General features: G+C 55.3%; 1 protein-coding gene across 3 annotated transcripts in view; it reads right to left on the bottom strand.

Annotated features, from left to right (window-relative positions):
- EPHB3 (EPH receptor B3) overlaps positions 1–8,998 on the bottom strand; it is a 27,927-nt gene extending 18,929 nt beyond the window's left edge. For 2 of the 3 annotated variants that reach the window (XM_069089349.1, XM_069089350.1), the window contains exon 1: positions 8,842–8,998. In XM_069089349.1, coding sequence (XP_068945450.1) covers positions 8,842–8,983 — 142 coding nt within the window. In that variant the 5' untranslated portion in view covers positions 8,984–8,998. Of the gene's footprint in view, positions 1–25; positions 45–8,841 lie in introns of those variants that run through there. The other variant, XM_069089351.1, reaches the window with a different exon arrangement.
- Between the last annotated feature and the right edge of the window lie 2,579 nt (positions 8,999–11,577).

Below are 11,577 nucleotides of genomic sequence, written 5' to 3'. Positions count from 1 at the left end.
GAGGCCAGGGCTCAAAGGGGGAAACCTTGCTGCTGCTCTTCATCTCTGTATCATTTCTAGAGAGCTTGGGAGGGGAAAGGCTCCTGGCCACATCTCAATCCAGGCACATTTTTCTTATTAATAGAGAGGACTTGGATTTTTTGTCATGTGTTCAGGAGGAAGGGCCCCGGTCACCCTGAGGGGCGGGCCTGGCTTTCCTACCCCGGCCCCCCTTCCTCCTGGAGTGAGGCAAGGAGAAGGGGGCCTCCTCATCCCTACCACAGGGATGACTGGGTGGGACTTAGCCCTCCAGTGAAGCCAACCCAGTCCCATCCTCGCCCCTCCTCCCTGGGGCCCAAGGAGGGTATACACCTCTCTATCTGGGGGACCAGCAGGGCAGAAGAGCCAAGAAAACCCAACCAGCACCCAGTTCCCCAAGGTCCTGGGCAACCCCATTTTGTAGCTCTGTGCACATGTGTGTATGGGAGTGGGGGTGGGAATGGGGACAGAAGCCCTAAGGGCATGCAGACTCAGTAGCATCTGATAGCCCAGCCGGCCATCTCATACCAGCTGATGCTTTCAGAATAGTCTCCCCCCCCCCAGCTCAGGAGGCTACCAAGGATGGCTGGCAGGCCCATGCACACAGTAGGGCCAGGGTAACCGCAGGCAGAGCATACAGCCCAATCCAGTATACATGGTTGGCCCAGGGCAAGGGGCCACACTCAGCTTGAGAACCCACTTACTCAGAAGAGAGGGAGCTCCCAAGTTCAGGTTTCCACAGAGACACAGAGCCGCCACGTGGCAACAGATGTGCGGCTCCCTGGTGCGCTCCAAGAATACAGATGCACTCAGGGCCTGCCCTCTGGCTTGGCTATCAGGCTCCTCAGACCAACACACATGCACCACAACCATTTTGGTTACAGTGTTTTTCATTAGTTACAAGCTCACTATTACCAAGCTCCATCTTTAGATACATAGTTGCAATCTTGGTTTGATACTGGCTCATTCTCCTCTGCCTGCCTATCTGTCTGCCTGTCTGTCTGACTGCCTGTCTGCCTGCCTGTCTGTCTGCCTGCCTGTCTGCCTGTCTGTCTGCCTGTTTGTCTTCCTACCTGCCTGCCTGTCTGTCTGTGTGTCTTCCTGCCTGCCTATCTGTCTCTCTCTCTCTCTCTCTCTCTCTCTCTCTCTCTCTCTCTCTCTCTTTCACTCTCTCTCTCTCCCTCTCTCTTTCTCTCTCTCTCTCCCCCTCTCTCTTTCTGTCTCTGTCTTTCTGTCTGTCTCTTATCTCACACACACACACACTGAGCCTTGGGTAGAAACAATCATACACACAGAATTGTCTTCTCAAGTCAGGCATGCCGCAGTTGTTAGTTTTGGTGAGACCCACTAATTGTTACACGTGCACAGCTTTTGTTGGATACACACTATGTCACATTCCCAGAAAGGCAGTCTTTATTAGCCACATGCACACTTTTCTACGTTTTGTATTTGGTCTCTCTCAGGTACTTGGTTGCACTTGCCTGCACGCACACACATACACACACAGACAGAGAGAGTTGAAGACACCTGGTCCCAGTTGCATAAAGACACAGTTATATACAGTCCCAGCAAAGGTCCCACAGATGCCTTTGGCTAGGCCTTCACACTTTTATAAACACACACCACGCCATAACAAACACAGGCTCTGGTGCACGCAGGCATTACTACATGGATAGTCATGGTCAGACAGTCACACATGCTCAGAGTCTCCTCAGAATTCACACGGGCACGTGCTCTTGCCAATACTCCTTGAGATGCCTGCATGGACAGATTCCCAGAGGCACACACAGGCCATAAGCAGATGCCCACCTCCACATCTCCCCCCCCCCACTCAACTTTTCTCCCATATTACTAAAGATAATCACCCTCTTGCCACCTAAGCCCACTGCCCATCCTGTCTGTCAGCTCTGGGCCAAGTCCCCAGGCATGGGGAGAACTTGAAGGAAGAAGCCAACTCTGGTCTGGAAAGGGAGCTACAGCTCTTTGGTGTCCCTTCCCCCACCCTGCCCGCCAGGCTGCCCGCCTGCCAGCCTGCCCGCCAGTCTCAGGTCCCCCAGGTGTGGCAGCTCCTCTAGATAAGACAAAACAGAAGCGCAGACAACCCGGAGCCAGCTAGGTGGGAAAGCTGCGGGGGCAGCCCTGGATTGGAGGGAGGGAGGGAAGGCTGGGCAGAAAGGGCTGGCAGGGAGTGGAGCCACCAAGCAACCAACCGGTCCTGCCTCCTGCTGCCAAGGTGCAGGCAGGCCTGGGGAGTCTGGTCATGGGGTTGGTGCAGGAGGAGTCACTCAAGATAGGGCTGAGCCTGGGGTGGGGCAGAACCCTCCCTAGCTAAGGGAGAGGTGGGTGCCACTGACACCGAGCCTAGTCTGACCACCAAGAAGGAGGCGCAGCTTTCGGCCCAGCACCTGCTTCCCAGGGAGGAATGAGATTCCTTGTTTGCTGCCTCTTTTCCCCATCTCTGTAGCCAAGCCCCAGATGGAGGGGCTCGGCCTACACCATCAGCCAGGGACTACAAATGCCCATCGTGGTCCCCAGAACCCACCATGCCCTAGCCAAGCCCAGAATGCTAGAACCCAGCCCTTCTCCATGTCAGCCCCAGGCCCCTGCTCCTAGCCCAAGCGGCAGGTCAGCCCAGTGAACCTCACCCTGAGAACAGGCGTGTCTCCCAAATCCACAGAGCCTGAAAAACGAGGGAAAGAAACCGAAAGACTAAACCTTGAACCTCAACCCAAAGCCAGGGAGAGTTCCTGGTGAGCTTTCTCAGCCCAAGAAACCAACACACCAAGGGCAGGCAAAGAAGATGCAGGCAGAACACAGCCTTTGAGAGGGGGGAAGAAGTGTCCTGGCTCTGTGCCCCCCACATGGTCAGAACCTTGGTCTGCCACAAGGCCCATTCCATTCTACCCTGGGTTGGCAGCCCCCTCCCTACCCATTACCTCACTCCAGACAGCCCTGGCTTACCATGCCTCTCCACGGCACCCTATCTAAACATGCCCCCCCACACACACATAGGTACACACTGAGTACCTTCAGGATTCTTTGCCCCTATAGGATGAGAGGAAAGTACAGCCTGTCCTCTCCGGAATTGTGCCCTCTACCCTCATTCTATAGATAGAACTCCTTGAGAGGGGGGTAACAAGACACCCCCCTTTAAAAATCTTAGTGGAGATGGGACCATGGGGACTTGGGTTTCAGAAGGAATCCCGCACCTCAGCAAAACCGTCTGTTCTCCAAAATCATCTCTCTCCATTCTGGAGGTATGGCTGTATGGCTGTTCCTCACTCTGGCCTCCTCCCCAGCCTCTCAGGTTGGCCCCTTAGCCCCTCGGTCCAGAAGGGCAGGGAGAAGAAGGCCTAGAGCATCCCAGATCAGAGAACACACTGTGTTTTCATTGTTCCCCCTCAGATCTCTGGGATATATAATTAAATGAACACGAGAGGGAAAAGGAACAGGATAGGAACAAAGCAGGGGGCCAGGAGCCTGAAACAGCAGGTCTGTGACCCCAGAGCAGCTCCTCTTGGAGACTGGGGAGCCTCAGATGGCGAGGCGCTTTCCTCACCAGGGAACGGGGCCTTCAAGGCTTGGCTCAGGCCTTTCCTAAGAGCCCTAGCCTATAGGTCTCACCCCTGAGTCCTGGGGGGGAATGAGGGACAGGAATAGGGAAAGGGAAAGGCCTGGCAGGTGGGCCCCATCCTAGGGCCTCCACACATTCACCCACCAGCTCAGGTGCCCAGCTGTGCCCAAGGCTGCCCCTCCCCCGGCCTCAGCGGCTCCATCCTGACAAACCAGTTTGACTCAGCCCAGCAGGCCCAGGTACAATTTTCAAACTATTCAGGGCTGGTGATTCAGCCTCTTCAGGCTGTTTAATTAGCACACCGCCAGGGTGGTAGAGGCCTTTCCCAGGACAGTTGAGTGGCCGCCGTGTCGGTGGCGGTGGTGATGGTGGTGGCGGCCGATGGCGGCAACAGCTAATGAGAAGAAAATGCAGCAGCAAACTGGTTCCCCAAATACCTACTGCCATCAATCATCAGCCCCACAGAAACGCCAGCTCATGACAAGACTAGAGGGGAGGGGAAAGTACACCAGCTCCCCAAACAGGTGAATAAGTCACAGAAACCACCAGGGCCCATCATCCCTTGGGCAGCAGCAGCAGCAGCAAAGGCAGCAGCAGTTGGTTTGTTGAGAGCATGCACACACTCCCTGATACCAGCTCACTCCTCCAGTTCCAGTCTCTGGGGTAACCCACCTCCCATGACATCCAGGGAGAGTGTGACCCACTAAACCCCAATCCCACCCCCCCTTCATCCCCTGTCAGGCCCTGAACAAAGATGGGGAGAGACTTTGGGATTTACCCTTCTTTCCAGAAGTGGTCCCATAGAGACTTCTGAGACACGTGAGGAATTCTCCAATATGTCCAGTGATAGGACCTGGCCTCCATCCCTAGGCCCTTTGCTCTTCTGGTTCCCGTCCCCTAATCTGTTCTATCTGACTCAACCAGGCCTCAGATTCCTTCCCAATACATATGCTCCAAAAGGCATGAGACAAGAAAATGACCAAGATAAATCAGATCACTGCTCCTGCAGTTTTTCTGTCCCCAGACATCCGACAGTACTTGAAAGTCAGGGATCAGTCAACAAACATTCATTGAAGATTTACTGTGGGCCAGCCACTGTGTCTAGGAAGGAATGTGCCTTCAATTGGTGAGAGATGCTCAGGCCTGTGGCCCCAGGAGGCTCAAAGCAGGGACACTCTTGGGGATCAAAGCAGAGGGACAGTGCTTAGCATTTGTTCTTTCTTTAGCCAGGAGCATTTTCTTGGTGGGTCCTAAGTTCTGGGATGCCGCGGTGGCACAGTGAAAAGAGCTGAGTCCTAAGTCTTGGGCTGAAATCCTGATGCTGCGCTTACTACTTGTGTGACCCTGAGCATGTCACTGACTCTGGGCTTCAGCTTCCTCATCTGTAAAGTACGAAGACTGGATTCTAGCTGTGATCCCTCAGCTGGCAGAGACTGGGAGGGGTTCAGAGCCAGTCAGTGTCTAACTGCAGGGAGTTGAATAATAACCCAGATTTATATAGTGCATTAAGGATTGCAAAGCACCAGGCCCATTATCTCACATGAGCCTCATAACAAGCCTGGGAGGTAAGCAATGCCAGTGTTATTATCTCTAGTTAACAGGTGCAGAAACTGAGGCAAGGTACATTTGAGTGAGTTACCCAAGGCTAAACGGCTCATGTTCGAATCAGAATTCCTACTGTCTCTCACTGAAGTGTGGGCAGGGGTGGGGGGATGTCAGGTCTGGAACTAGAGGACCCACGGGCTGCAACCATAAAAGTTCTCCCCAAGCTCATGTTCTCAGAAGGTTCTCACTGCTGCTATACCCATGTGACCCTGGCAGAAGTCTGGGGAATGACAGGAATCCAGAGGAATCTCTCCACCTTCTTAGCAAGGCCCAGATGGGGGACAGATCCTCATTTCCATCCCCACAGCACATCACCCTGTACAGGCTGGAATGACTCAAACAGATCCCCCAAGGCTGCCATCGAGGACCCAGGCATCCCAACTCCCCTGGAGACTGTCTCCACAAGGTAGCCAATCTGCACTCAGAGCTCAGGGGAGGAGGCAAGAAGGGGGCGAGCTCTGCTTCTTATAAGACATCCCTCACTCACTCCTTCGAGCTGCAGAAGAGGAGAGCAGGGGCCATGTATTGAATATGCCTGTGGGCTGAGTAGCAGGACAAGGTGGGGCTTCTGCCTGTCCTGGGTCTACTCTGGAGAAGCAAAGGCCCAAGTTTCCCTACAAGGAGGTGGGAGACAGCAAGTAATAGAAATTCGCTTTGCCCAGGGTTGATCAGATTTATTGGGCAGGCAACCCTTCCCCCACCGCCTGCCTGCCTGCCTCCCTCCCACCACAAACACACACACACACACACCCTCGAACAGACATAAAGAGAGAGCAGGCTGCAGGTGCTGGGGTCTGGCGTACAGGAAGACCCCCAGGCTAGAGAGCAGGGAGCAGGTTTGGGGGCAGTTCATGCTCTCATCACAAAGCATTCCAACATAGCCACTTCTCAGGCCAGGTAGAGGCCAAAGCCAGCTTCAGTGATTACTGACTGTGTGACCCGGGCAAGTCACCTCCTCAGAGACTTAGTTTCTTCATCAGGAAAATGGGGATAATGGGAGCAACCACATGACCGGAAGTGTTGGGAGAGCTAACGAGATAAGGCATACAGAAACAAGGGTATTACTATCATTACTACTTGCACTCAGGTTCCTGGAGCCCAGAAATCAGGTGCAGGAGTGGGGATGGGGGAACGTAGGCCAGAAGGTCCAGCACCCACTCTGCAGCCAGGGAGCACAGGCTGCCTGCCTTCCCTTTACTCTCCTCATATGGTCAGAAGAGCACTTGGTCCAGAGTCTTATTCTCCATAACTCAGAACCTCCTCAATTGTTCAGTTCACAGAATTGCAAAAGTGGAAGAGACTTTGGCAGTCTCAGTGTCCAATGCCCTTATTTTGCAGGGGGGTAAACTGAGGACCAGAGGATGGAAAGTGACTTGTCCAAGGTCACACAGGTAAAACCAGGATTCTAATCTACATCCTTTGACTCCTCTCTGTAGATCAAGCTTATCTGATCTCTAACTGGTCCCTCCTGCACCAGCTCTCCTCACATAAGCTAGGCACCCAGGGCAAAGCCCATTAAGAAGGCTATCTACTCTGATGAGACTCAGGCTGAACTGAACAGAGCCATGGGAGGTAGGGACTCCCACCCGCAACACAGTGCCCTAATCCAAGGCAAATTCCCCCATCCTCTGACACCCAGAAGTGTCCCCCCGCCCCCAACAGAGAGAGAGAGAGAGAGGAGAGACAGAGACAGACAGAGAGAGACAGAGAGACCTGGGAACTACTCACATTCACACCCTGAAGGCACCCAACAACAAAGACAGCTTCACTGGTTTCTCCAGCCTGTGATCCTATCACAGACCCACATCTTTGTGAGTGTTCGAATGTGGGCCCTGCCCCTGTGTACATCTTTGTGTGTGTCTGTGTCTGCCGCCTCCCTTGTTCCTGTGTGAGAGTGCAATGATTTTTGTATAGAGGGATGAGAAAAACTGGGGAGGGGGAAGAAAAAATGCCAGAGTGAGACAGCCCACTCTCTTCAAAAAATGGAAAGAAACAAGGAGAAAAGTCTTTCCCCTTAAAATACACACACACGTACGCACACGCATGTACACACACATCCCTCCTCTCCCCCATCAAACCCCTATATCTATGTATATATACTCTTACCCAAATGTGATACTTTTATGACCAAATCAAGTTAACAAGTTAATAGGATCATTTTAAGTTCCTAAACTTTAGGGGGAAGTATGTGTGTGCGTGTGCGTGTGTGCGTGTGTGTGTGTGTGTGTGTGTACACACGGGCTTGTGCACAGGGGGAGAAGTACTTGTTTCAATTTTTTTTTAATATCCCTCCTGAAAAAGTAATGCTCCCCCCTTTCCTCATTGCTGAACATTTAAAAAAGTGTGTGTGACCGTGTGTGTGAGTGTGTGTGTGCGTGTGTGTGAGTTGCCACTTGCTGATGGGTCTGTGTAAGCCTCTATTGTTTGTTTCTGGGTCCCAGTGTGTCTCTCCCAGCATGCTTGTGTCACGGGCATGTGTGTAAGCAGCTCTCGGTCCAGAGAGGATAAGAACACTTATGCCCCTGCTCCCCTGGGATTTGGGAGTGCCCCCCATTCCTTGCAACTGCAGGAAGAGAAGGAGGAGGAGGAGGAGGAGGAGGAGGAGGAATGAGCACAAGCCATTGTGTTGCTGGCCGGTTTTCCACACTTGGCACTGTCGGGAGGGCCAGGATCAAACCAGAAACTTCGGGGGCCCGGTTAGGGGCGCTTTGGCCTCCAGCAGACCCCGCCTGCCCGCAGGCCTGCCTGGATTTCCTAGTGAAATCCACAAGGGGGTGAGCCCCCGGGCTGGGTGGGGCGGCCCCCCTCGTGCGTCGTTGGCACTTCCTAATAGATAAACAATAACAGTGCCCCAGCCCCTGCCACCCCCGCAAGCCAGCAGCAGCCCTCACGGCGGATGCCAGGCTCGTCCCCTCCACCCGACAAAGCGGGCTAGTTGGGGCCGGGTTCGAACTGTCTCTGGAAGCCAGCGGGTACCCCTACATCAGCCACATCAGAAGGCACTCACGCAGGCAAGGCACATACACGCTCGCCCCCACTCACACTCACATTTGCCCCTCGAATCGATCTTCCCAGCTGCTTACATGGGGAACCGGCGCGTTTCTTGGGGAACCATCCCTCACCCCCTGGGGATCCCCAGGAGCAGATGGAAGTCCGAAGCTTTCTCCCAGCGGAACCTGTCTCCGCGTGGGTGCCGTGCACTTCTGGGTCCCCCTTGTCCCGGCGGACCCCATGCCCCTCTGAGAGGTGCCCAGGAGGATGCCCACCTCTCCTCCCCGGCTTGTCTCTAATGGAGCCCCTCCCCCGCTCCCGCGTAGCGGTTCCCTCCTTCCTCCCTTCCCTGGCTGACAGTGGCAGGGCCCCCGCGCCAGCCGAGGGATCCCTCCCGCGTTCCTCGAGCGCAGCCGATCGATTCCTTCCCGCCCCCCCCCCTCCAGCCCCCAATCTCCCCATCCTCCCGGCTGACGACTCTCGGAGGCCCAGGGCCCTTCTCGGGGCGCGGGCCCCAGGCTGCGAGATCGCCCCAGGCTCCCGGGAGCCGACGCGGCGGCTCCTCCGGAGAAGCCCGGGCCGGACTGTGATGGGCTCCCGGATCCAATGCCCCCTGCCTCCCTCCTGCCCGGCACCCCTGGGGATTCGCTCACCTTCCAGCGCCCGGCTGCCCACGGGCAGCAGCAGCAGCGGCAGCAGTAGCAGCGGCAGCGGCGGGAACCGGAGGAGCGGCCCCCGCAGCCCCGGGAGCCCCGGCGCCGCCGGTGGCCGGCAGCCCGGGAGGGCTCTGGCCATGACCGGGCGGGCAGGGGTCCGGGCCGGGGCCGCCCTCGGTGCGCGCCGCGCGGGGAGGCTCGGGGGCCGGCCCGAGCCCAGGCTGGAAACGGTGCGGGAGGGACGCGGCCGGCCGGCTGCCAGGCAGGAGCGCAGGCAGGTCCTTGGGGGACAGGGGCCCGGGCCCGGCGGGATCTGGCCAGACCCTCCGCGGACCGGCTCCTGGGCGGCGGTGGGGCTCCGAGGCGCACGGTAATCCAAGGGGCCGGTAGGCCCGCCCGGGGTGCAGCAGGAGTCCGGATCTGAGATCCAAGCGCTGGCCTCTGGGCTCCGGGGTCCGGGCTCCGATGTCTGGGGTGCCTCCCGCACGCCCGCCCTGCTTCACTTCTGCTCGAGCCTGCACTGCCGAGACCGCTCAGGGCGAGAGGGGCTGGGCCGGCCTTCTGCCCGTCACCCGCCTCGCCCCTCCCCTAGCCTTCCGACGACCAATGGGTAGCGTCCAGCCTTAGGGGGCACGCCCCCCCACGGAACGCCCCCTGAGTCCCCAGTTGGCAGTGGCCCCCTCAGCCCCACCCCTAGAGCCTAGTGACCGGGCGGGGGGCGGAGCTCAAGAAAAGATGAATTAGATTGGGCGGGGCGACGCCGTCCATCTGGGAAGGAAGCCGCGCCCCCTAATCCCCATTGGCATTGGGAACTGAAACCTGGAGGAGGAGGTGCCTGCGGGTGGGCTAGAGCGGGCGTGGAGCGCCCCCCAGCGTCCACACCGTCCGCACTGGGCGCCGGGCTTTCTTCTTTCTTTAGTTCCTGGGGTGTCTCATGCCACCCTAAAAGGCTGTTGTCGTCTGAGATAGATCCTAGAGCTAGAAGGTAATCTGGCACACCTCCCTCATTTTGCAGATGGGGAAACAGGCCCAGACACGTTGAATGAAAGTAACACAGGTAAACAGGAATAAATGCAGGTCCCATAACTCCAAATTCAGTACCTTTTCCACTACAAATGAGGAAACTGAGGCCCAGTAACTTACCCAAGGTCGAGCGGGCAGGTCGGATGAGGAAGGACTGCGTGATCTTGGACGAAGCGATCCATTCAAGTCAGGTGCTCACGTGCGCCGGTAAGAGGGAGTTTCATGTGGGAGCTCTCTCCAGTAAATGAAATTACAGGTCCAGTTCCTATCCTTACCACGACAAAGACATGCAAAGCACATTTATATTTTAGGAGTGGAGATTTGATAACCGGAGGGATCAAGAAAGGCCTCTTGAAGGAAGTGGCCCTTGAGGTAAGCCTGGAAGGGAGCTACTGGATCCAGAAAGATAGAGGTGAGGAAGGAAGCCTTCCAGGCACAGAGAAGGGAGAACAGACTGGCTGACACAGAGGATAGAGTGTTGAAACTGGAGTCAGGAAGATGAGTTTGAATCCTGCTTCTGACACTAGCTGAGTGACTCTGGGCGAGTCACCTGCTTCCCGCCTCAGTTTCTTCGTCTGTAAAATCGGCTTAATGACACCTCACAACATTGTTTTGATTGATTAAATGAGATAACGGGTAAAGTGCTTTGCAAACATTGAGGTCCGATGTAAATGCTAGTTACGGTTATTGTTACTAAAGATGTGGAATACAGCCAGAAAGGTGGGTTTGAGCCAGATGATGAATGGGAGCTGCAGCTGCCCAATATTTTAGCCTGAAGGAAAGCGAGTGACGCTTCTTTGAGTCAAGCTGGACTTTTAACCTGGATTAGAGAAGATTCAGGTGCATAGGGAGGGAGAGCTGTTGTCCAGAAATTGAAGGCTGTCATGTGAACGAAGCTTGTCCAGCCTGACCCTAAAAGGCAAGAGCTGGGGGCAACTGATGAGAGCTGGAAAGAGTCTGTAAATGTAGAAGCCATCTCAGGCAAATGTTCCCAGTGATGAGGGCTGCTGCCACTGTGTGGGGGAGGGGAGCAACAGGGCAATGGGTTCCCCTCACTGGACTAGATGACCTCTAAGTTGTTGCCGTTTCTGGATCTATGATCCTGTGACCTCCCTGGGACACAGATTCCTCTTCCGTAAAATGAAGGCCTTAGATGGCCCCTAGGGTCTCTTTCTAGAGCTAGAATCCTAAGACATTTGCAGCCACTCAGCACCATAGAAACAACCAAGTTCAGCATGGAATGAGCCAAAATCATTAGTTAAAATGCCACTGCTCCCCCTCTCCCTAAAAAAATCAGGGGTCCCAGAGAAGACATTTTATACTATTTGCCCTGGTCCTGTTTATGGTACTTTCCCCAAGCACAGATGAATGCATGAGAAAGCGTTAATGCCTAGTGTGGTGCTGAGCACAGAGGATACATCCTAAAGTAAGCTAGCCAGTCCCTGCCCTTGGGGAGTTTCTATTCTAATGCTGGATGGGGACACATAAAAAGCTAGGGAAGGATCAGTGCCAAGGTTTGGGAATGACTGGTGACTTAGAGAGAGGAGCCTTGGAGAAGAATAGTGGAAGGTCCCTAGCTCAGGTTCTGGTGGGCTCCATGCTCCCAGAGAGTCAGACTCCAAGGAGAAGCATTCTTGTCTTGGGGCACCATGACTGCTTGCTGGCTGGATCACCTCAAACAATTCCTGGGACTTTGTTACATCCACTGTG

This window comes from Petaurus breviceps, unplaced genomic scaffold (assembly GCF_028583685.1).
Source record: "Petaurus breviceps papuanus isolate PSGF00001 unplaced genomic scaffold, PetGlider_PUasm1.0 186, whole genome shotgun sequence".
Taxonomy (NCBI): domain Eukaryota; kingdom Metazoa; phylum Chordata; class Mammalia; order Diprotodontia; family Petauridae; genus Petaurus; species Petaurus breviceps.
Note: the sequence above shows the minus strand (reverse complement) of the source record. Positions and strands in the feature narration are given on the sequence as shown.